General features: G+C 41.3%; 1 protein-coding gene across 4 annotated transcripts in view; it reads left to right on the forward strand.

Annotated features, from left to right (window-relative positions):
- SMAD2 (SMAD family member 2) overlaps nucleotides 1–5,410 on the forward strand; it is a 79,847-nt gene extending 74,437 nt beyond the window's left edge. For all 4 annotated transcript variants that reach the window (XM_038743570.1, XM_038743567.1, XM_038743566.1 and 1 more), the window contains 3 exons: nucleotides 177–314; nucleotides 505–649; nucleotides 3,443–5,410. In XM_038743570.1, the coding sequence (XP_038599498.1) occupies nucleotides 177–314; nucleotides 505–649; nucleotides 3,443–3,566 (407 nt within the window). In that variant the 3' untranslated portion in view covers nucleotides 3,567–5,410. The remainder of the gene's footprint in view (nucleotides 1–176; nucleotides 315–504; nucleotides 650–3,442) is intronic.
- Nucleotides 5,411–24,596: the final 19,186 nt, after the last annotated feature.

Below are 24,596 nucleotides of genomic sequence, written 5' to 3' on the forward strand. Positions count from 1 at the left end.
TAGCACTCAATAAATACCACTGGTTGAATAATTAAAAGTTGACACTCACATTTCCTTGTCCTTTACTTGTAACCTCCTCAGACCCCACTCATTTTCAATTAGACAATTTTTGAAATCCAGCAGTCTTTGGGGGGTGCTTTGTAAGTATTGTAAACCAATCCTATATTTTCTTTCAGGAAGAGGAGTGCGTTTATATTACATCGGAGGGGAAGTTTTTGCTGAGTGCCTAAGTGATAGCGCTATATTTGTTCAGAGCCCTAATTGTAATCAGAGATACGGTTGGCATCCCGCAACAGTTTGTAAAATTCCACCAGGTAAGATTAATGACTTGGATACTGTAAGGCTGACATAATCTGTTTCTTCTAGAGAAATGATTTTCAAGCACATGTTCATTTTTATTGTGAAATTTGACTGGATTGCTCTTTCTCTGCTAGTTTTGAGGAAATGCTGCAATTGAAAAGCTAACTGGTACTCACTGGTTTTTTTTAAACTTCTCCGCACTAGGTTGTAACCTGAAGATCTTTAATAACCAGGAATTTGCTGCTCTTCTGGCTCAGTCTGTGAATCAGGGCTTTGAAGCAGTGTACCAGCTAACTAGAATGTGTACTATAAGAATGAGTTTCGTGAAAGGTTGGGGGGCTGAATACAGGTAGGAAATATTCATTTTTGCTGTTAAACTTAAGCATGGTGAGTCCTGTATTTCTCCCTCTCTTTTCTGCTATTGTGGAATTCTTGTTTTTCAGAGATTACTCATTACCCTCACTTATTCCTACAAGAAAAATCAATCAATCAATCAATCATATTTATTGAGCGCTTACTGTGTGCAGAGCACTGTACTAAGCGCTTGGGAAGTACAAGCTGGCAACATATAGAGACAGTCCCTACCCAATAGTGGGCTCACAGTCTAGAAGGGGGAGACAGAGAACGAAACCAAGTATACTAACAAAATAAAATAAATAGAATAGATAGGTACAAGTAAAATAAATAAATAAATAGAGTAATAAATATGTACAAACATATACATATATACAGGTGCTGAGGGGAAGGGAAGGAGGTAAGATGCGGGGGATGGAGAGGGACGAGGGGGAGAGGAAGGAAGGGGCTCAGTCTGGGAAGGCCTCCTGAAGGAGATGAGCTCAATTAATACCACTGATTGATTAGATTAAGAAATGGAGTCTTTAAAGGAATGCAGCCCTTTTCTTGAAAACTACCTTCTCCTCACAGACAGAACTATTTCTGCATTTGGTATTTTCTGACAATGCTGAATACTTAAGTCTGACAAAAAGTAAATTGGTGTTAGGCTTTTCCAGTCCAAGTTGGGGGCTTTTAATGCATCCTCCAGCTGAGGTCGTAGAATCCATTTTTATTATCCAGTTGTACTTCTGTTTTGAGTTTTATTTCTTTTTGAGATTTCACACCACCAATAGGTAATAATAACAATTCTGTTTACTAAGTGCTCACCGTGTGCCAAGCACTGTAATAAACGCTGGGTAGGTACAAGTTAGTTTGGGCACTGTGCCTGCCCAATATTGGGCTTACTGTCTAGGGTAGGGGGAGAACAGGTATTTAATCCCCATTTTACAGCTGAGGAACCTGAGGCACAGAGGTGAGCAACTTGCCCAAGTTTACCCAGCCTGCAAGTTACAGAGCTGGAATTACAACCGGGGTCCTCTACTTCCCAGACCCAGGCTCTTTCCACTAGACCATGCTGCTTTTCATGGTAGTTGAAGTGAGCTGTGAAAATTGAAATTCTTGCAAATGACAGTATCTAGGATAATAATGATGGTATTTGTTAAGCATTTACTATGTGCCAAACACTGTTAGAGCTTGGCTGCGTTTTTGTCTTCGAGTAAGTTATGTAGTCACCTGAATGCATCAGTGAGAGAATAAGCATCTGGAGGAAGGAAAACAATTTACAGTTCTTAGAAAAATGCAATTAACAGGACAACAATAACAACTCTTTGTCTATCTGTGCATAGTAAAACTGCCAGCATTTTACGAGTGGAAAAATTTGTGCTGTTTAGTGGAAGAGTAGTAATGCTTCCCCAATGGATAAAGTATAATTCTCCGCATGAGGTACATTTGAAAATGACACACTTACTAGCTAATAGATAGAATAGGTTGCTTTTAAAATCTAGGTAATTAAAATTGCACCAGACGGCATGCCCGTAACGTCTTTCTAATGAAGTTGTAGAGTGAGGATGAATTTGATATTAATACCAAGCAGCATTAATGTTATTTAGGCCAAGAATCTCAAGATAGTTTCCAAAATAGCCCTTCCTTTACAGTGTATCTTAAACATTTGAAATCCTTGAAACTGAAATTACCACAGAATCCAGAAATCATAAATAGATTTGACTAGGCTGTCGTTTACAGCTGCTATTCAAGAAGCTCCTGAACCTAAAGCCAACAGAAAGGATTGTGCTGGACAGACAGTTGATTTGAGAGCATATTAAAAGTGAGCATGGGAATGCGGTAGGCAAGAAATTGTTTTATATTTTCCTGTGTAAAATTTGCATTCCTGTACTTCATTACTTTACTGTAATGTGCATATCACGGTTATTCGATGCTAAACTTCTTATGTGTGATTAACGCCAATGGAGGGGAAAAGGATAAATATTATTCATCGAGAGAGGGATGGTGGTGGTGACAAGCTTGTTTGTTTTGCCTTTAAATTGTAGTTTCCTGATAGATGATGATTACTCCAAGTAAGTATCTCTTTGCCTAGCATGAAGATCTGCACCCTAAGGGTAGTCAGTACTGATTGACACACTGAAAAATGCCATGTGTCGATTTTCCGTTTATGACTCTGGTGACTTTGGGAAGTCTTGTGTGTGTTTTGCTAACCCGTTTTATAGCCAGAATCTCTGCACTCGATGTAGTTATACTGTTAAGCCATCAGTCGGTTCATCCCAATCCCTGTGTAGAATTCATGAAGCGCTGTGCCAACAGCTGGTAAGGTGTTGAGTAAAAAACTGTCCTTAGTCCACAACGGGCTCACAGTCTAAATGGAGGGCAAACAGATGCAGTTAGATAGCAAGCAAATTCCCACCACTCTAAAGCGGTAACAGCAACAACAAAATCTGCCTTTTTATTACATGAAGGGAAGAGCCATTTGGCGTTGCCCTCTTCCAGCAGGTAAAGACCGCCACAAGCTTTCTGACCATTGTCAGAGTTGCCGAGCCAACCTCTTGACCTGCAGGGAGTGGGCCTTCTCTCCTGGGTGGCAGACAGGGAGGTTGGGGGGCTGACCATCAGGCCTCCCCTCCAGCTGGCCCTGAAGGTGTTGGGGGGCCTCAGGGCCACCAGCTTCCAGGTTCTGTTTTGGCTCACAATGCATGTAGGTTGCCGTATCATCAGACATTTGCACCTCGAGTATGCATGAGGTTTTTTGTAACCTCTTTTGTTTTGTGTTGTTCTTCCCACCCCTCTCTTTTAACAGAAGGCAGACAGTGACGAGCACTCCCTGCTGGATTGAACTGCATTTGAATGGACCTCTCCAGTGGTTAGACAAAGTATTAACTCAGATGGGATCCCCTTCAGTGCGCTGCTCCAGCATGTCATAAAGCTTCTCCTCCCATTCCCAGCGGGCAGAATATCAAAGGCCCCATCAACAGACTTAATATAACGGCTCGTCTGTCGTAGTATTTGTGTGCGGTCCCCACAGACTGTTTACTATCCAAAAATCTGAGAGGAAAAACAGCACTTGAGGTCTCATCAATTAAAAGCACCTTGTGGATTCTGTCTCCTATACTCCGATGCTAGATGAAAAGTTAATGTATAGAAATCCCGTCTTCTGAAGGAGGAAGGGACCGTTTTAAAGACTTTCCGCTGTCTTATTGGGCAAAGAACTGAGTGTCCCAAAGGTTTATTAATAACACGAGTAGTTGTGTGTACAGGTAATGAATTATGATCTCCAATATCACAGTATTGTGCTGTTTATACATTTTTAGTTCTCATAAATAGGTGTGTGTGTGTGCGCTGCTTCTTAACGTAGGCAAGTCTTTCATAAAATTACAAGTACTTAATCTGTTATCCCCATTGCTCCATTATTTCTCCTGTTTTATATATAGATATAAGTATATATAGATATATTGATATATCTATATATATATATGTTTCAGGTTTTCAAGTTGTCAAGAAGCAGATTTTCCTTGTAGACAAGCTAATGTTGTTCCTGCCTCTTACCAAAAATAATAAAGTCTAATAGTGGGGGAGCAAAAGTGGGTTAACCTTTGACAATTTTGATCACAATATCCCTAGTGGGGTTTATATTCATACTATTTTTATTTGTTAATCCAGTTAAATCATTTTTTCCTCCCCCACTATCTTCCTGATACCAAAACAGAGTAGCATGACACCTGCTGCCAGTAATGGTTGCACTGATACTGCTGGGATACTGTAAAAAAAAAAAAAAAATCTAGATTAAGGTAACCCCTTTGTCCTAAAATACCAATTTTTGACAAGTAGCAACTGACTCGTGGAAGCCCAGCAGTTAATAAGTTTATCCGTTGCACCTCGTTTTAAACGCACAGGCAGCAGTATAATTTTTTTCAGGGATAAGCTAGATGTCTCAGTATATTTGTCTTTAAAAAGAAATCTTTGTGCATTTAAAACATTGATTTTTTTAAAAAAATTGATTTCAGTAACAAACCTATTCTTTGATTTGAATGGTTTCATATGGAATTAGTTACATACCAGATTGTATTATGTACATTACGAAATATGGGCCTTGTGTAAATGTAACTGCTTCTGCAAAACATCAAGGAGACCGGTTTGCTGTAATCTGCTCAGCAAAGTAGAGTCTCCTGTTTTTTATAGTGTGTTATTGTGAATCTTTGACTATTACATAAGTATCATATTCGAAGCAAATGGAATCATAGCAATCATAGGCTGAAAGGGGCATCTAAAGGTCACCTAGACTACCCTCTGCCTATCATCAGGACTATTTGAATTATCCTGGGTAAATGGCCTATCATTTAAAAAATATCTCCAATGAAGGTGATTCCAAACCCTTCTCTGTGAAACAACCCTCCAATCAAAAGTTGTTTCCTATATCTTAAATTTCTTGCTGCATTTTAAGCCAGTTTTCTCTTGCTTTTTTAAATTGGCATGGCATACAGCTGCCTGCAAAACCTCCTGGTGATACTTAATCTATTTGAAGGCAGATCTCCATTTTTTGCTGGTTGCTTAAACTTTTCTGCCTCTTCTCCAACTTCCATTTTACCTGCTTGTTCATTTTTTGGTTGCTGTCTCTGGACCCTCTCCCAATTTCTTTACAACACTCTCATATGGGGAGCCCCATATTGGACATATTTATTTTAATCACCTCACCCATTTGGTGTATAGTGGAATTTCTTCACAGTTGTTAATTATTATGCTTCTATGAATACATCCCAGTATCATGTTAGCTTGTCCCGTTGACTCATTTTGCTCGTGTCTACTATGACTCCACTTTCTGCTGTTTTTGTGCCGAATTTCCATTTCGCCTTCGTGTAACTTATTTAGGGAAAATAAGTTATGCATTGTAGAATTGCATTGTGTTTCTTGAACGTGTCAGACTTGTTGGGTAGTTGGATGTTCCCTTCTCAGGTGCTATTCGTTTTTCCCAATTTAGTGGAATCCAGGGTTGGAGGTTGGGGGCGGGGGGAAAATGTGCTTACAGTCATTATCTAAATAACTGCTCAAAGTGATGGTGGTGTTTTCCATCTTTAGTGACAGATGAGCCTCGATCCAGTTGCCAAGACTTTGGGGTCGAGACCGTGCGTGAAGGAGTTGAGTGTAGTGCTTGCTACCGGTCTGGATGACCAGCATCTGCACCGTGCTGTGGTCCCTTTGGCCATAAGTGGGTTTTCTACATAAAAATGGTGTGCGCACTTGGCAGCTCGCTTGTCGCTCCCATTGCCCCAGCAGGAATATGACGAGCTGGTTTGATGGAGTGCAAGTGGTCAAAATAAGGTTACGGTACTAGACGGGGACAGAAGTGCGAAACACCCTTCAGCTTGCTCACACCCTCCCAATCAACACTGAACTGTTCACATTCCCCCTGACTCTCCAACCATTTACACATTCATCAGTCCTCTCACAAGCTGGCATAATATGATTTGAAACAGCTAAGAGCCTTACCGCATGTGTATTTTTTTTTACTATTGCTTCTCCCTTTTTCAGAGCCGGGAATTTTTGTTATTCCAATGTAGTTTTCTTGTTCACAAAGCTATTTTAATGACCTCTCAACGGTTTGTGCCCCTTAGATTTCAAGTAACTAGCTTCTCCAGTTTTTCCCTTGTACAACATCCAGTATTTCTTGAAGAATCTGTCTTTTTAGACTCTCGAAGTTTCTTTTTCATAAATTTGCTACACATTTGCTTTCCTTAATTTTTGTTTTGTCTTCTCTTCTTCACTTAGACCCGAGTTTCCTCATTTTGTATTTACTTTAGCCATGATCCTTTTTTTAAAAAACTTTAGGACTCTCTAGCTTTACCAAAAAACAAAGACAAAAAAAAACCCTTGTCTACAGTGAGAATTTGTTGGGGTGTTCCCCCGGCAGTCCTTTCTGGTTGATCATTACCAAACATTCCAATTTTGCAAATAATCCCAAATAGACTAGGATACTGTCTCTGTAAAACTTGGGTTCTTTTGTCTTATTCCCTGAGTGAGGCATAGATGTGTGGTCATGGCTTAGCCTTATTTGATTTTTCAAATTTTTGCTGGACTTTAATCCTTTGTCCAAAATCCTGTCTTTTGAAGCCAGCCCTTTCTCAAAGATTCTCATACTTTCTGGACTTTGGAGGGTGACTCTCCGCCCTCCTCCCCCGGAAAAAACCCTCTTGGCTATGAAATAGCAACAGGATCTTGGTAATATTACTCCCCCAGGCAGGTGCTAATTCCTAGGATCCACCTGACTCTTCCCTGGAATCAATTAATCAATGGTATTTAGCGCTATGTGCAGAGCACTGTACTAAGTGCTTGGGAGAGTACCGTAAACAGAATTAGCAGACATGTTCCCTGTCTAACAAGTTTACTGTCTGGAGGGATTATACATCATTCTCTCTTAGCAGTTTGCACACTTCACGATAATAATAACTGTGGTGTTTAAGCATTGCTATGTGCCAAACACTATGCTAAGTGTGGGATAAATACAGTCCAATCATATCAGGCACAATTGAGTTAGTGTATTTATTGAGCACCTAGTGTGTGCAGAACACTGTACTAAGCGCTTGGGGAGAGTACAACAATAAACAGATACATTCCTTGCCCACAAAGAGCTTGCAGTCTAGAGACTGTAATTCCTGCCCCTCGTGGGGTTTCACAGATGAGGAAACAGGCACAGGGCAATTAAGTGATTTGGCCAAGATCAGATAGCAGTCAAATGGCAGAGTGTGGTTCAAGCACCCTGAATCTGTCCTGCGTTCTTTCACTAGGCCATACTGATCAAGTTCTGCTTTGCCAAAACTAGGTAGGCATTAGCATTAACACCAGTTGGATAAGCACCACTGAGGGAATGCAGGGTGACTCAGTCTGATCACTCTAAATAACGATGGAGGTATTTATTAACTCCATACTATGTGCCAAGCCCTATACTAGTTACAGGAAAAAATAGTTCAGCCAAATTCCCTGCCCCTAAAGGAGACTCAGCTTCAAGGGAAGGGAAAGTAGGTATCCAATCCCCATTTTACTGCCGAAGAAATTGAGGTACCGATGTTATGTAACTTACCTAAGGTCACACAGCAAGCTCATGGCAGTCTAGCTCACATTGATTCAGCAGCATATCAAGTCCCCAGTCACCAAATGGACATCTGAATCATTCTCCAAAGGGAGACTTTTTTCTTTTAAATGACATTTGTTAAGCACTCACTGTGCACCAGGCACTCTACCCAATGCTGGGGTAGATGCAACATAATAAGGTTGGACACAGTTCCAGTCCCACACAGGGCTCACAGTCTTACTCCTCATTTTACAGATGAGATAACCGAGGCCCAGAGAAGTTGAGCGACTTGCCCAAGGTCACAAAGACGACAAATTGCAGAGCCGGGATTAGAACCCAGGTCCGTGCTCTTCCCATCAGGCCATGCTGCCTTCAGTGGTATACCTCATTTCCTGGGCAGAGTAACCAAGGTGCTCTCTGTTTGGGTCTGTTCCACAAGAGGTCCTTTTTCACTCAGTGCCTGGGCTCATTTCCAATGGCCATATACTTGTGTTGGTGCCGTCCTGTCAGATGCTCATCTTTCAACCAAGAAGTGATTGGCAAAAAGTAAATACAGTGTACAAGCTTGGGCTTTTGCCCATATGCTGCCTCTGAGTCTGGGAGCTGCTCGCTGGAGACTCTGTGTTGTTATCTGCACTCCTCTCTGCAAGCCAGCCTGTGCTTTCCTAAAAGAAAAATATTTTTGAAAGCTACCTGGTGCCATTTGATCCCACCCAAGATTTGACTGTAATACAAATAGAAATAGGGCTGGAGTCTGGCTCACTCCAGAAGGGAGATAGTGACAGCATTTAGCTTGTCTTCCTCTTCAGATGCCCATATCTTCATGGTTCACATTCCTGACATCATCTCCAGGTGCCCAGCAACCTTTTTTGAAACTTATCTGCCTCCTAATAAAATAATTGTGGTATTAGTTAAGTGCTTACTATGTGCCAAGCGCTGTACTAAGCGCTGGGGTGGATGCAAGTGAATCGGGTTGGACACAGTCCCTGTCCCACTGGGGGGCTCCAAGTCTCAATCCCCATTTTATAGGTGAGGTAACTGAAGCACAGAGAAGTGAAGTGACTTGCCAAAGCCACACAGTAGCCAAGTGGCGGAACTGGGATTAGAACCCATGACCTGACTCCCAGGCCTGTGGTCTGTCCACTAGGCCAGGCTGTTTCCTGGAAGTGCCAGTCAGAAAGTCTCCTAAAGTTTCCTCCCCCTGGTTGATTATTCATGACAGTAATCTGCAAGTCTTCTCCGTGTGTTTCCAGAAACGGCTCTAGATAGAAGTATATGAGTTAGGAGTAACTGAACACTGGAAATATAGAAGTGGGACTTACATACGAATGGCTCTGGTCGCTGATGAACATTAGTATACTGTTCTGGAAAAGAAGTTGCTCTTTTTTCCACTTCAACTCCTTAGCTCTCTTCGGATTTCTCATTTTGGCTAGCCTTTTGGCACCTAGCGTTCTGGCAGCTGAATTTAAATGAGTAATGAGAATTGCTCCACCCTGACTTTGGTAGCTAGTGGCTTAAGTAGAACCAAAGCTGGCATTAATCCTGTGTTTCTTATTGGTCAAGCACACAGCTAAGTAGTCTGTTTTGGCCAGATATTTGCCTTCTCTGTACTTATTTCCTCTTTCTCGTCCCCAGAGTTTTTCTTTAGCGGGACATCCAAGGAGCCTATTTCAAACCTTATTTATTCTAACTTTGCCTTGTGACTGAAAAAATCCCTTTAAGCAGAAAGTAGGCCACTTCTCTAGTATATTTGCATATCCAATTTCTAAAAATGCAGAATAACCATATATAGGCTGTCCACTACAAAAAGTCGTCCATGGTATTTGTTTACTAATAATCGTGATAATTATGGTATTTAAGCGCTGTATTGCCAAGCACTGATCTAAGCGCTGGGGTATATACAAGGTAAGCAGGTTGTCCCACATGGGGCTCACAGTTTTAATCCCCATTTTACAGATGAGGTAACTGAGGCACAGAGAAGCTAAATGATCTGCCCAAAGTCACACAGCTGACAAGTGGTGGAGCCGGGATTAAAACCCACGACCTCTGACTCCCAAGCCCTTGCTCTTTCCACTAAGCCACGCTATGTGCAGAGCATTGTACTAAGCGCTTGGGAGAATACAACACAGTTGGTATACAGGTTCCTGCCCACAACAGACTTACCCACATATTAGGGGCTTGCAATGTTAATGGGCCTCAAATATTTTATATTCGCCAATACAAATATAGTTGAACAGTAAAATGAGAACATAAGTTAGGCAGGCACTCCATAGCCAATTTTAAAATGCTTGCCAATTTTAAAATACCCCTTACCCTCACTCTCATTTCTTGTTTTGATCTTTCTGGTGTATCTATTGCTTTTCAATTTAGTTAACGGATCAAAAAAACTGTAAAACCACAGACATCTTTGTTCCAAAACTGTTTTTTATCACCAAGTGTACTTAAGGTACATTTACATACTAAAAGCATTCAAGAAAGGATGAATACTAGTAATAGGCTGGAAATAAAAGCATGCCTGATTGTAAGCAAAGCAAAAATGTTGAGAGATTTCTTTACCAGACTTTGCTTCAGGCTAGACTTATTTATGGATTATAATTAAATACCTGGGAAATTTGGGGCCTTGATAATCTACTAAGATAACAGGCATATGAATGTAGATAATGTCTATATATCCAACTGTGTGGAGCAGCAGTTAATGGGAGGAAATAAAATGCCTGTAGAGTTTTCTCTTTAAAAAGTCAACTGGAATATGCACTAATCTTAGATGCTCTCAAAAATGTGGGGAAGAAGCAGTTGGCTAAAACTGCATTTTCATGGACTAAACTGTTCATAAGAGTAGTTATCAGACCAATTGCACTTTAAGGGCTTTGTGGAAAATACAAGCTTCACATGCATCAAATTGTCTTGACTCCGATTAGTCTTTTTTTTTGGCAAAAAACCTCTTAGCAGATTATCTCATCTTCCACAACACCCAACTATACAGAAAATAAGCTTCTGCGTAATTCCAGACTCCCCGACCCCTTACGTAAAACAAGCTTAGGAAAACTACCCCTGAACAGAACCCTGATTTCTTCTTTGTCCTTTAGCCTTCGAGGCAGGCTTAGCAGACAGTGAATTTTATCAAAATTCTAGCCTTTTCTGCAGAAATCCACACTTAGAAAAGCAAGGTCAGCCTGAGGGATGGTTCCCTTTCGCTCCTCCCAGCAGTTACCGGCTACCTGAGCCTATCTTCATCAGGAGAGAGTGCCATACTTCCCTCTATCTCACTGTCATTTGACATCCAGCACGTCCAACAACTGTCAGGCTAGGTTGTCCCCAAATCATTTGCATTTGGAAAAGGTGACAGTTTCGCAATGATCGGTCCAGGTGATCCCCACAGGTTCCAGATGGAAATGAATTAGATGGTAATGAGAACAGCACTTATCCCTGGAAAGGTAGGTATCTGAGGGGAAGAGGCGGCTGTCACTGATTGATCCAGAGTTATGATTGGGTGGGGGGAATTCGTGGGTCTATATAACAATCATGGGCTTATGCACTTGTTGCATGCACGTGGTGTCAATGATTTGCTACTATTGGAGTGATTTTTTTATTTAATTTTAACCCAAGCTAGATCTTCCATTAATGGAAATGATGGCTTGATTATATGGGTTGTCTTCCCCAGAGGAAAATCTCCAATGTTCAGTCCTCTACCGGAACCCCCGACTACGCATTAGGAAATATCCTGCCCAAGTGGGGCCAGAATGTGGTATTAATAGTCAATTCCCATGGTTGTTGTATTTGAATTCTTTTTTAATGCACCAGCTATCAGTGGTGATGGAGTTGGGTGAAATTCATTTTCATGAATGCAACTCGATTCCTCAAACCTCATCTGCCTAAAGGTGCTTACCAGCTAGAGTACTGACCAGATGGTGTGAAATTTTCTAGAGTGGCATTAATTTTATAATGCAGTATGATGGATGCATAGTCACCTATGGTTTTTCTACATGGTTCTAAATGACTGCATCCTCTGTGCACTGTGACATAGATGTGTTCTTCGTACGCTTTAATCTTCTGATAGTCAAAAGTTGGTGGTAGTTTCATTTTTTTTTTTCCCCAACACTAAGCTGAGGTTTTTTTATAGCTGGTTTTCAAGTTAAAAGATTGTGAAATTGATTTCCTTTACTCCACCCACACCAAATATTTTAGCCTATTTAAAGTACAAAAATAGTTCTGCTTAAGAAAACATTGCTTAAATGTACTGTAATTCCTGGTCACTTTATATATGTGCTTTAACTTTTTATCATGTTTGCTCTTTACCTGTGTTAACAGTACTTTCACCCCTAAAGGGTGATCATCTTTCCTAGCATTAAAAAGAGCCATTTGAGATGTTTACCATGTTACTATCGAAGTAGTTTCTAATTCTTTTTGTTATCAGGGGATTCCTATGACTTTTGAGTTGGATGGTGTACTGCTCTTGAAGATAGGAAAAAAAAGAAAAAATATCTCTAAGGATTGAATGGAGCTATGATTTCAAGAGGATAAAGTCTTTGCTGTCTTCAACATTGGATGGTTAGGTGACCCAATAGGAAAAACACGGGTATTAATGTAGAACATTAACTGATTAGATAAACCTTCATGAATGACCTGATTCGGTATCTGTTTCAATAGCTTTGTGCTTCATATACCTTTAGTCTCAGATGGTATGTAGGAAAAACAAGCAGCATACCTAAACGTGAAATTAATGATTATTTTAAATTGAATAATAAAAATAGATGCCTCCCACATGTCGAACTGGAAATGTAGGCCTTTGAGCTAAGAAAAAGAGGACTTTGAGAGGACTTGAATTGAGAATATCACCAGTACAATTGTGAGTAGAGCATTAAATAGGAACTCGAGGCCATTTCTTACTGAGTTCACCTTTGACTGTCAATGAGACTGGGGACATGTATCTTGAATCAATTTCAAGGTCCTAAAAATAGACTTAGATCAAATATTGACTCACTGATATACTCAGAAGTTGCTTATATGGCAATAACTAGCTAGCAACCTAAGAATCAATGGTATTTATTGAGCATTTATTGTGTGCAGAGCACTGTACTGAGTGCTTGGGGAAAAAATAAAGTTGGTAGGCTTGATCCCTACTCACAAGGAACCTACAGTTTATAGAGGGAGAAACAGACATTAAAATGAAGTACAGATAGGGGAAATAGAGTACAAGGAGGTGTATGTAAGTTGCTGTGGGGCTGGAGGTATGCAGGTAAGTGCATAGTTGATGAGGGTAGCGTGGATAGGGAAAATGAGGGTTTAGGAAAAGCCTCTTGGTCTTTAGCAGGGCTTTGAAAGTAGGGAGGGTGGCAGAATGTTGGATGTGGATGGGGAGGAAGTTACAGGCCCAAAGAGAGCTGTGCTCACGGGGTCAGTGGTGAGAAAGACGAGATCAAGATACAGAGTACGTTGGTGTTAGAGGAGCAAATTGTGCAGGCTGGTAGGAGATCAGTGAGCCTAGGTAGGAGGGAGAACACTGATTTGAGTGCCTTAAAGCTGATGGCATGGGGTTTCTGTTGGTTACAGAGGTGGGTGAGCAACCATTGAAGGTTTTTGAGGAGTGGGGAGATAAAGGACTGAACATTTGCAGAAAAATGATTTGAGCAACAAAGTGATGTATAGACTGGAGAGAGGAAGAGAGAAGATAAGAGGCAGGCAAGTCAACAAGGAATTCACTGGTTTTAATCTGCTATTAATCATGGAAATATAGGAGCAGAAAATGCTTTAAGGTCCAGAAGAGGGTCTCTGTTTCATGGTCAAGTGGACAAAAGTGGATAAACCTAAGACTGCTTTTAAGCAGAACTTGGCATCTGGAATAAATATCTCAAGGATGTCATCCCCATTTAACACTGACGAAGCAGATTAACAATCTTGTTTTGCTAAAGAACCACAAACCTCTTCCTTCCAGCTTCAAGCCAAGTTCTGATGAATAGATTGTAGTAACCCAGATTGTACTAACCCAACATATTTTTGGATGTATCAAGTCATTTGGAGCACTTTCTGTAGAATTGAACTTGCAGAGAAAATCGATGTCATTTGTGACAGCATTAGTGGTTTGAAAACCTGTGGGGTTTTTTCCCCTCTTAGTAGAATTTGATAAAATGTGTTTTCTGTCACATCATAGTACGTAAAGGAAGTACTTGGTAAAGGAAAGTTATTAATTTGTTCAGCGTCTTCACTACAATTTAACTAAAACATTGCTGTATTTCTGTACCTGTAACATTGTAATGTCAAGCCCACGGTCATTGAGTTATAGATTAAATTCTGATGTGAGTCCTATGCCACAGTTTCTCACAATGTATATCACAGTTGGCATCTTATTTGATGGGTTTAAAAACTTAAAAACAGCAAACTGAAGGCACTAACCATAAATTCTAATCCCAGACATTTGCTTCCCTGAGCCGTTGGAAATGGGGAAGACTGATACTCTACAATTGGGTAAAAGTGAGCACAAATACAAGCAATTTTGCTTCCTTACATTTTAATACCAAAGTTTGGTATCCATTACCCAGAAGGAATTAATTTTGTTAATTTATAAAGTTGCACATATTCGCAACTAAATAATTAGGTCTTGATGTTTTTCTGAATAGATGCTAGTACACAGTACAATTGTATTTGAGCACTTACTGTGTGCAGAGCTTTATACTAAGTGTTTGGGAGAGTACATGAATATCTTTATGATGAACTGGTACCTACACAGAGCAACAAATATATATATATGTACATGCACATATATATTTAATAGTATTTGTTAAAAACTTACTATGTGCAAGTTACTGTACTAAGCACTGGGGAAGATACAAGTTAATCAGGTTAGACACAGTCCCTGTTCCACATGGGGCTCACCATCTTAATCCCCATTTTACTGGAGCCACAGAGAAGTTAAGTGTCTTGGCCAAGGTCACACAGCAGACAAGTGGTTAGCTGGGGTTAGAAACCAGGCCCTTCTGGCTCCCGGGCCTGTGCTCTATCCACTAGGCTGTATGTGCCACTCTTATTGCTAAGTATCTAGTTTCTATAGAAACATCTGGAAGTATTGGGAGTGGAGAAAACAATCCAGAAAAAAAAAACCCTACCGAATGAGGCAGTGGGTGCTCCTTGGCTCATCCTCTTTAGTTTGGCTAATTGTAGGTTGTGTGGAGTAGTAGTTGTAGTATCTAGCTTTAGCCCAATCCAAGGATGCTGTGTAAGGAGCAGCATGGTGTAGTGGATATATCACTGGCCTGGGAATCAGAAGGTCATGGGTTCTAATCCTTGCTCTGTCACTTGTCTTCTATAGGATCCTGGACAAGTCACATAGCTTCTCTGTGCCTCAGTTACCTCATCTATAAAATGGGGATGAAGACTGTGAGCCCTGTGTGGGATAGGGACTGTGTCCAACCTGTTTTGCTTGTATCCACCCCAGCGCTTAGTACAGTAAGCATAATGCATAAGTATTATGCATAATAATAACAACAACAGTTATGGTATTGGTTAAGCGCTTACTATGTGCCAGCCAGTGCTTAATAAATACCATTATTATTATTATTATGGAACATGCATTGGTGAATTCTGTCAAGGTCTGAAATATTTACTTGTCATGGTTGAGTAATATCTGAAGATTACCCTGAGCCATGCTTAATATGAATTATTGGTTGATCATGGAGAAAAGGAGGCCACTTAGTTTTCTTGCCATTATAATGTGATTCAATCATAGAGGGGGGAAGAAAAACTAAAGACATAATTTTACTTTGAAAGAATATAGTCCTTCTCATTTCATTGCCTTGTTCATGGCCACCAATGCCCATACTTAAACTGTTGTTGGCAAACTTCAGATTATGTCTTTTTCAATTCTGATTTTGTCAGACAGAAGATTTGCTAATAAAGTAAGATGGGTTCTAATTTTCTGGCACTGGAACTGGTTGATGTACACTTAAAAAAAGAAAAAAAAGGAATTCACTGGCAGCTGTTAAATGTGCCAGTAACAAGAAGAGCCCCAAGAAACATGTTTGGATCCCTGCAGAGTCTGATTCAGTACAATACTGTGAAACATAAGCGGCATGGTTTATTTGGGTAAATAAACCAGATCCAGCAACCACTGAGTTACATTCAACTTGATCCCCCACTAGGAAGCAGCGTGGCTCAGGGGGAAGAGCCCAGGCTTTGGAGTCAGAGGTCATGTGTTCGAATCCCGGCTCCACCACACGTCTGCTGTGTGACCTTGGGCAAGTCACTTAACTTCTCTGCGCCTCAGTTCCCTCATCTGTAAAATGGGGATTAAGACTGTGAGCCCCACGTGGGACAAACTGATCACCTTGTATCCCCACCACCACTTAGAACAGTGCTCTGCACATAGTAAGCGCTTAACAAATGCCATCATAATAATAATAATAGGAAACAACCCAGAAGCAACTTTGAAAAACTAATAGCAATGTGTATTTATTGCGTTAGATGGATACAACTCATTGATATTGCACTTATTCCCATTAAGCATATAAAGTTTGATACTTGAGACTAAAATATTACGAGTCTAGTGTTTTGCTTCCTGTGGATGCCACATTAGTATTTACTGATTGATTTGAACACTTTAGGAAAACCCTGTTTTCATTTTCAGTTATTTTACCCAGCGGATATTGAGTTGAATTGGTTTTGGAGATTTGGGCTGGAGTCTGGGGCGGTGGGGGAGGAAGGTTAATCTTGCCTTTGAATATCACTTAATTACAGGGCTGACCTTTAGTAGAATTAAAAAATAGGAACTTGTCTTTCAGTGTATAGTAGACAAAACAAATATCAACCAGCAAGTCAATCACAGTATACTAGGCAGAATATTTCCATTTTTTAATTTCATGAATACTTTTGTAGAAACAATAATACAGGCTTTGCTTGAAATTTGGGTTGTCTTCTGAGAAGAGGCACTGCAAAATGATACGAGAAGTGGGGTGGTCTAGTAATAGAGCATGGGTGTGGGAGTCAGGCGGACCTGCCTTCTAATCCCAGCTCCGCCACTTATCTACTGTGTGACCTTGAACAAGTCACTTAAGGTCTCTGTTCCTCAGTTACCTCATCTGTAGAATGGGGGATAAGACTGTGAGCTCCATGGAGAACATGGACTGTGTCCAACCTGATTTACGTATAACTACTCCAGCAGTTACGAACAGTGCCTGGCACATAGTAAGCACTCAACAAATACCATTAAAAAAAAGTGGTGAGTTCTACTACATAGAAAAGGTGGGGCATTAGCTTCAAACCCTCTTCAGAGGTCATGAAAGCAACGTTTTCTTTTTTGTAAGGATAGGCACTTTGTGCTCACCACCTCCCTCTGGCCTCAGGGCAGCAGGGGAGGGGAAATTCCTCCTCATCTGTGGCAGAAGGAAGCTAACCAGAGCACAGTGTCAAGGGGAAACCCTAGCTAGGCTGCAAATCCCTGACAGCTGGGGGAATGCAGATGGGAGCTGTACTCATCAGGAAGCAGGAAGTCAAAATGGGGGGAAAAGAAACACCTCCCTTTCTCCAAACATACAGGGCAACTGGAACCCGCTGTGCCAGAACTGCGTGGATTTGCAACCCAGAACAAAAGCTCAGTGTCCAGTGTGGTTTGCGTCACTAAGGGGCAAGCATTACTTTGTGGTTATGGTAGTTAAAATTCAGGATTCAAAATTCCTGCTTTCAATTTTTTTATATCGAAAAAACGATAGGATCTAGGTAGAAAGAGCCCATGTAAAATGAGGGAGAGTAGAACTTTGTAAAGGGCTTTCCAAGCTCTGTCCCAATGGTTAGGTTAGGCCCCAGAGTTTTCTATCACATGTATTGAGCGCTTACTGTTTAAAGAGCTCTATACTAACTATACTATACTTGGGAGAGTACAATATAACAGAGTTGGTGGTCACATTCCCTGCCCACAAGGAGTTCATAATTTAGAGGCGGAGGCAGATGTTAAAATCAATTATGAATATATGCAGAAGTTCTGAAGGGCTGAGGGTGGGATGAAGAAAGGGTGCAAAAGCAATGCAGAAGGGAGAGGGAGTAGGGGAGATGAGGACTTAGGGAAGGCTTCTTGAAGGAGATGTGATTTAAATAAGGCTTTAGAGGAGGGGAGAGTTGATGGTCTGTGGAATATGAAGGGGGAGGGAGTTCCAGATGAGGAGGAGGATGTGGGCAAGGTCGGCAGCAAGTAGACAAGATCGAGGTACAGTGGGTAGGTTAGCACTTTTATTGTATTTAAGTTCTTACTATGTGTCCAACTCTGTTTATCATGTTGGACAAAGTGCCTGTCCTGTGTGGGGCTCACAGGTTGTGTGTTAGAGGAGTGAAGTTAAGTGTGCTGGGTTGTAGGAAATCAGTAAGGTAAGATGGGAGGGAGTCATGTGATGGAGTACTTTAAACCCAGTGGTAAGGAGTTTCTTTTTGATGCCAAGGTGGATGGGCAACCACTGGAGGTTCTTGAGGAGTGAGGAAACATGGACTGAACATATTTTAGAAAAATGATCTGAGCAGCAGAGGAAAATATGGACTGGAGTGGGGAGAGACAAGAGGCAGGAAAGTCAGTGAGGAGGCTGATGCAATAATCAAGACAGGATAAGTGCTTGGATCAACATGGTAGCAGTTCAGATGGAAGGGAAAGGGCGGATTTTAGCGATGTGAAGGTAGAACTGACAGGATTTGGTGACAGATGGAACACTGTGGGTTGAATGAGAGAGATGAATTGAGGATGATGGTGCTGGTCTACAGTGGTGGGAGTCAGTGGGAGGACAGAGTTTGGGTGGAAATATGAGTTCTGTTTTAGACATGTTTAGTTTGAGCTATTGGAATGACATCCAAGTAGAAGATGTCCTGAAAGCAGGAATAAATACGAGATTGCGGAGAGGGAGAAAGATCAGGGCTGGAGATGTAGATTTGGGAATCATTTTCATTGAGATGGTGTTTGAAGCCATGGGAGCTAATGAATCCTCCAAGAGAGTGGGTGTAGTTGGAGAGTAGAAGAGGAAGAACTGAACCTCAGGGACTGAGGGACTCCCACAGTAGGTGGAAGTCAGAGGAGGAGCCTGTGAAAGAAACTAAGGAGTGGCAGAGAGATAGGAGGAGAACCAGGAGAGGACAGTGTCTGTCTAATATTGGCTCCAGGAGGAGGTGTGATCCACAGTGTCAAAGGCAGCTGAGACGTTGGGGACAATTAGAATGGAGTAGAGGCCATTGGATTTGGTAAATTTTCCTAAACTGATTGGGTGTAACGTGTATTTTCTGCAGCCCCTTTTTTATGTCAATTTTAACACTTCCTAAGCCATACATTTTTTTTCCACACCCCTGGGGTTGACATTTTCCCTTATTTAACAGACAAAGAAAAACAGGATTTGAGAAGCCATGTGACCTGCCAAAGAGAATTCAGAGTGGCAAGGCTGCGAACGAACCACGGGAATCTTCAATTTTGATCTCCCCAACTGTCTACTAGATCCCAGTTCCATAGTTTCCCAGTTTCCATTGGCCTTTTGTCAAGGAAACATAACAAAATTCATGGGACTTCTTGTTCAGAAAGTCCATCAAGGTGCATGCCAAGTGCATCTACTTGAGGGATAAAAGCTGAAATGTCTTAAGTGCTGGCACTGCTGTAGCATTCTCCTGGGGAGAAATTTTGTGCAATTAAAATGGGGTTTGTTTGCCTTTCCATGACTGAACTCTTATCTGGGAATCTACAGTGCTCAAGAAGCAGAGCAGAAGATTCAGGTCTTGGGATAAGATCGAAGTGCTGACCAATTAAAAGGACCTGATTACAGGAAGCACATGTCTCATTCTTTGTGAGAATTCACCTAGGCCCAAGAGTTCCTTCCTACAGTTGCTCAGGAGTTCCATTAGTCTTTAGTTTCATTCGGAACATTTTCTCGACTTAAATGAATTTAACATACAGCACCAAAGTATGTGTGATGCGTTTATGCAAAATGAGAAAGGAGTTAGGTTTCCTGCTTAGCAGGCTTGTAGTTTCCTCTTGGCACCTTAGATACGGTGTGTGAATAAATTATCAATGATTTCCCGTCATTTTGAGTGCTGTATTTTGAAACCAATTGGAAGCCCAACTGGTCTACCTTCGATAAAGGTTTAAAGCACATGTTAACAAGTGCTTATTTAGACTGCTGAGGTTTCTTCATCTTTCATATCCATCCCCCTCATATCTGAATTGGGCAAGTGAGGGGAGATTGTGGTAAACGGAAGCAGGCCTAAGAGGTATGGACTGTGTTGAGATGGAAAGGAATTTGGCAGATTGTGGCTGTGAGATTCAGTAATGAGGTTGCCATCTTGCCTTGGAAGTTTTAGGAATAATAGCATTACAGGTACTAAAGATCTTTTGGATTCCTGTGGCTTGGGCCTCTGAGAACTGAGTGCAGTGTTGCAGTTGGAGCCGGGAAGCTTTTCAGGAAAGATTTTTGGGGCGTTTTGGAAATAGATCCCAAGATATTAGTTCAGCAATTTGGGTCTTTACCTAGTTAGTCCTTAAACTGTCTCCCAGATTGGTTTTGAAATATCACCGAAGAAAATGGTTGTCATCTTGAAGGGGAGGAGATAGCATCTACTATATTGCTGTAGAAACATACGCCTCTTGTGACCCTTACATCTGAAAAACATGGCCTGCCAATATTGACTATTATTAATGCCACAGGTGATTGTTAGAACTCAGACCTCTAACTGGTCTGAGCCAATGCCCAGACATCTGTTAGAACACGCTTGAATGTTTGCGACTCATACCTCTTGCAACTTAACTGAAGCTTGTTTTACCCCCACCTGTTTCCAGTTTTGGTATTCCTTTGGGGGAGTCTAGGTTGGCACCAGTCTTTTGGCCTAGGGAGAGAGCCAGCATTTTCTGTGCCACTTTCTGCTGTGTGACCTTGGGCAAGTCACTTCACTTCTCTGGGCCTGTTACCTCATCTGTAAAATGGAGATTGAGATTGTGAGCCTCTTGTGGGACAGGGACTATGTCCAACCCGATGGGCTTGTATCTACCCCTGCGTTTACTACAGTGTCTGACACATAGTAACTTCTTAACAAATACCACAATTATTATTATTATTATTACTATTTTTCTAGGGGTATATTGCAGTAGCTAAAGCCAACCGGAGGCCTGGGTGCACACATCTGATTCTGGATATGCCTGAAGCCGAATTCTTCTTCTTGTCCACATGGATGTTGGCAATCAACAAGAACTTTCCAGGACCATGGGGTTTGAAAAATGTCCCCAGAGTAGTGCCAATTATCCTCCCGTTGAGGCCATACCATTTTAACAGGGGTGGGGGAAAAGGAGAACGTGTATCTATTTAGCAAAGGCAATCTCATCAGATTTGGCTAGAGAATTAACCATTCAGTTTCAGACCCCAGCAGTTGCTCAGTTAATCCATCAATGACATTTATTGAGTGCTTACTTTGTGCAAAGCACTGTACTAAGCACTTGGGAGAGTACAGCACAACATAGTTGGTGGACACATTCCCTGCCCAGATTCATAAGGGGATTATCCAGATTGTGTATTGTCATTAGCAGCATCGGTGCGTAGTCTGAATAATGGGATCTAACTGCAAGGAGGCACAGGCAGAGAGAAAAAGAAAAAGACTTTGGGCAACAGGAAGTCTTTGGGACTTAAAAAGTAAAATTCAGATGTAGCCTCAAAGAAAACCACTTAAAATCAATAGCAGCTATGCCTTGGTTACTTCAAATCTCAAAATTTATTCTGGACAACATTTAAAAGCATTTAGGACACTGAACTCCTTTCAGTAATCTGATACTTAGAAGTTTTATTTTTTCTGATTTATATTGTTTCTTCACTCAAACGAGTGAAACTTTAAAAATCCAGTGTAGGATTGAACATGTAAAACTCTCAAGTAACATTTGCGACATCTGACCCAATTTCATTGTATTTCGAGGACAAGCTTGAGGAAGGAATGGAAAAGTTACTTCAAAGCAGCGTCATTTATTGTGATATTTCTGGAAACGTACAAAAAAGTTTCCACTGAATGATTCATTCCTGAAAAACACATCTCTTCAAACACCCAGGCTGCAGGACCTCAGGAAAAGTAGTAACTGGCTCAGCAGCATAATTGAGAGTTGCTGGTCTGGGCAGGAATGTGGTGCTTTTTGTCTGCTAATTGGAAGTTCTTGCTTGACTGGTGTTTAAAGGGGAGGACTTTTCCTTGGAGAAAGCTTCCACCACCTTAGAGGGGATGTTTTTACAGGTAGTCCTCAGAGTGATTCTTCTCTGTTCCTCCCCCAGAATCCTAACCTTTGCCAACTGACTTCTTGCAAGTCATTATTTGAGGATGACTACTACAGACGCTGAGGTGGCCAAGCATGTGGGTGTTGTCGAAAAGACTCGGGCATGCATGCAGATTGTCTTTTGTGGCATTTGCCACTTCCCAGGTCTGTCCCTGTTGATCTGTCTGTTGGTGTCTGCAAGGAGAGCAACTTCTCCCTGATTCCCACGCTTCGAGCTGGTCTTTGTCTCTAGCAGTCTATTGTTATACGTTGTGAACTATGTGTTTGTGAGAAGGGTGGCCTAGTTGAAAGAGCCCAGATATGGGAGTAAGAGGGCCTGAGTTCTAATCCTGACTCTGCCACTTGTCCGTTGTGTGACCTTAGGCAAGTCACTTCTTGGTGCCTCAGTTCCCTCATCTGGAAAATGGGAATTGAGACTGGGAGTCCCAGGTGGGACAGGGATTGCGTCCACCCTGGTAATCTTGTATCTACCACAGTTCTTAGTACAGTGCCTGGCCCTAGTAAGTGCTTAAAAATCATTATTATTATTATTATTATTATTATTATTATTATTAAGTGCTGTCAAGTCATTTCCGATTCATGGACTTCCTCCAGAACGTCCTGTCCTCTGCCATAATCCGCAACCTTTCTAATGGTTCTTCCGTTATTGTTGTTACAGTTTCTATCCATCTTGCTGTTGGTCTGCCTCTTCCAAGTTTTCCCTGAACTTACAAATACCATGTTTTAAAAAAGGATTATGTTGACTAGCGATGTACAAGGAGAGCCAGTTTAGCAGGTACAACTCAAGCCTCTGCACTTCATTCAATTAGTATTCATTTATGCATTCATTAGGTCCAGTATCTAGTAATGCAGCAGAATTTTACCTGGCAAAGTCAGGAGCATAAACATCCACACCTGTGCTCCTAATTTTGCTCTTTGTCCTTTTCTTTTCAAAACCTAGGTACCAAAGTGCTGAATGTCACCTCCTAACATGCCCAAATATAATGAGAATCTGAATGCCTTACCTTGAGAAGATGGAGATGGAGGGATGCAGGGAGTGATGAGAGCCTGCAGTTAAGAGCCCTTAGGCTTAATTCTGTTTCTACACCAAATTACCGGGTTATTCTTTCCCTGCTTTGATTTCTCCATCCCGGAAACTGGGGGTTGGGAAATTGTATTCTTTGTCCACAAAATTTCAGTGTGATTCTTATTTCAAGGAGATTGGAGACTTGTTTTCAAATAACTATCACATTTCGGCCATTTTCATATGGGATTTGAAAATAAATGTGATTTATTCAATCCAAGATTTCAGTAATTTGTAAACACTCTGTACTTTCCCTCTTCCAAACGTATTAAGGATAGTTGATGGTGGGTGCTCTGAAATGAAAAACATTGCCCTGAGGTCTTTTAATTTGTTTTACTTTAAGTAGCTATGATTTAAAAATTCATTCCTCTTTTAATGATTTGGTAAGTTGAGACTTAAATGTGAAGAATTCATTTGTTTCTGAAGATGAAAAGTAGACTTAATGCAGATTTGATTCAATCTGGTGTCTGATATGAACTGGCTTTGAATCAGAAGGCAGTGTTAGACTCTGGCCCTAAAAGAATTAGGTTGGGTCAATAATAATATTTCTGGTATTTGTTAAGCACTTACTATGTACTATTCTAAGCACTGGGGTAGATACAAGGTAATCAGCTCGGACACAATCCCTGTCCCATATGGGGCTCATACTCTAAAAAGGTGGGAGAGCAAATTTTTAATACCCATTTAACGGATGAGGATATTGAGGGACATGCCAGGATTATGCTCTTTTCATTAGGGCTCACTACTTCTCATTGAAAACAAGAAATCAGGCAGCTGCCTATTAAGAACTTCTGATTAAAAATGAAGGTCTTGATATTTCTCAGGCCATTCCTATTCTGGCAACAAATGCATCATTACTGTGAAACTGGTCAGCCAGAAAGGGGTTACAACTTTGCAGGCTGATGAAAACAACTGTGAGGCAGACTTCCAAATCTCAAAGTTAACGCCAACATGTAACTACTCTGTGGCATAAAGTAAGCCACTTGTCAAGCAAATGGGCAAATTGCAAAGTAGAAAATGATTGTGGCCTTGAGAGCAATGTAGGACACATGCAATCTCTCCCTATTCAATTAGGGAGTTGGAAAGCAAGATTGATAGGGTACTGATGATTGGACTTTGTGTCTGGATTTCAAAACAGGCTGAGGTCATGAAGGGTTGGTCTGATGAATTTTTAGCAGAGGGGGCTAATGGGCTCTGTCCTCCTTCCCTCTGTCTTCTCCTCTTATGGCTGGTCCCCTGTTATGCCCCAGTTCCCCCTTAAACCCTGGTCTTTGCTCTCTAAGTCTCCAAGAGTAGGGGAGATATCCTCCATTGTAGCAGGTGACTTCCAAATTCTCCTCCTCTTCCCCTTCCTCCTCCACCACCACCATCCCACTATGGGACTGTACTTCCATCAGAAGGCTATCCAGAGAACTCCAGTGCCATTTTTTGGTCAAAGATTTGGTGGAGCAGTAAATAGAAGCACTCGGTGGTTTCAATTCGATTTTTGGATTTGGTTGGTTTGTGTCTCCTACGATGATATCTCTATGAGGGTTGACCATACCTGGACAGGGGAATGCGGAGAGGTCTGTGAAGTT

Source organism: Tachyglossus aculeatus, chromosome 3 (assembly GCF_015852505.1).
Source record: "Tachyglossus aculeatus isolate mTacAcu1 chromosome 3, mTacAcu1.pri, whole genome shotgun sequence".
In the NCBI taxonomy this organism is placed as follows: Eukaryota; Metazoa; Chordata; class Mammalia; order Monotremata; family Tachyglossidae; genus Tachyglossus; species Tachyglossus aculeatus.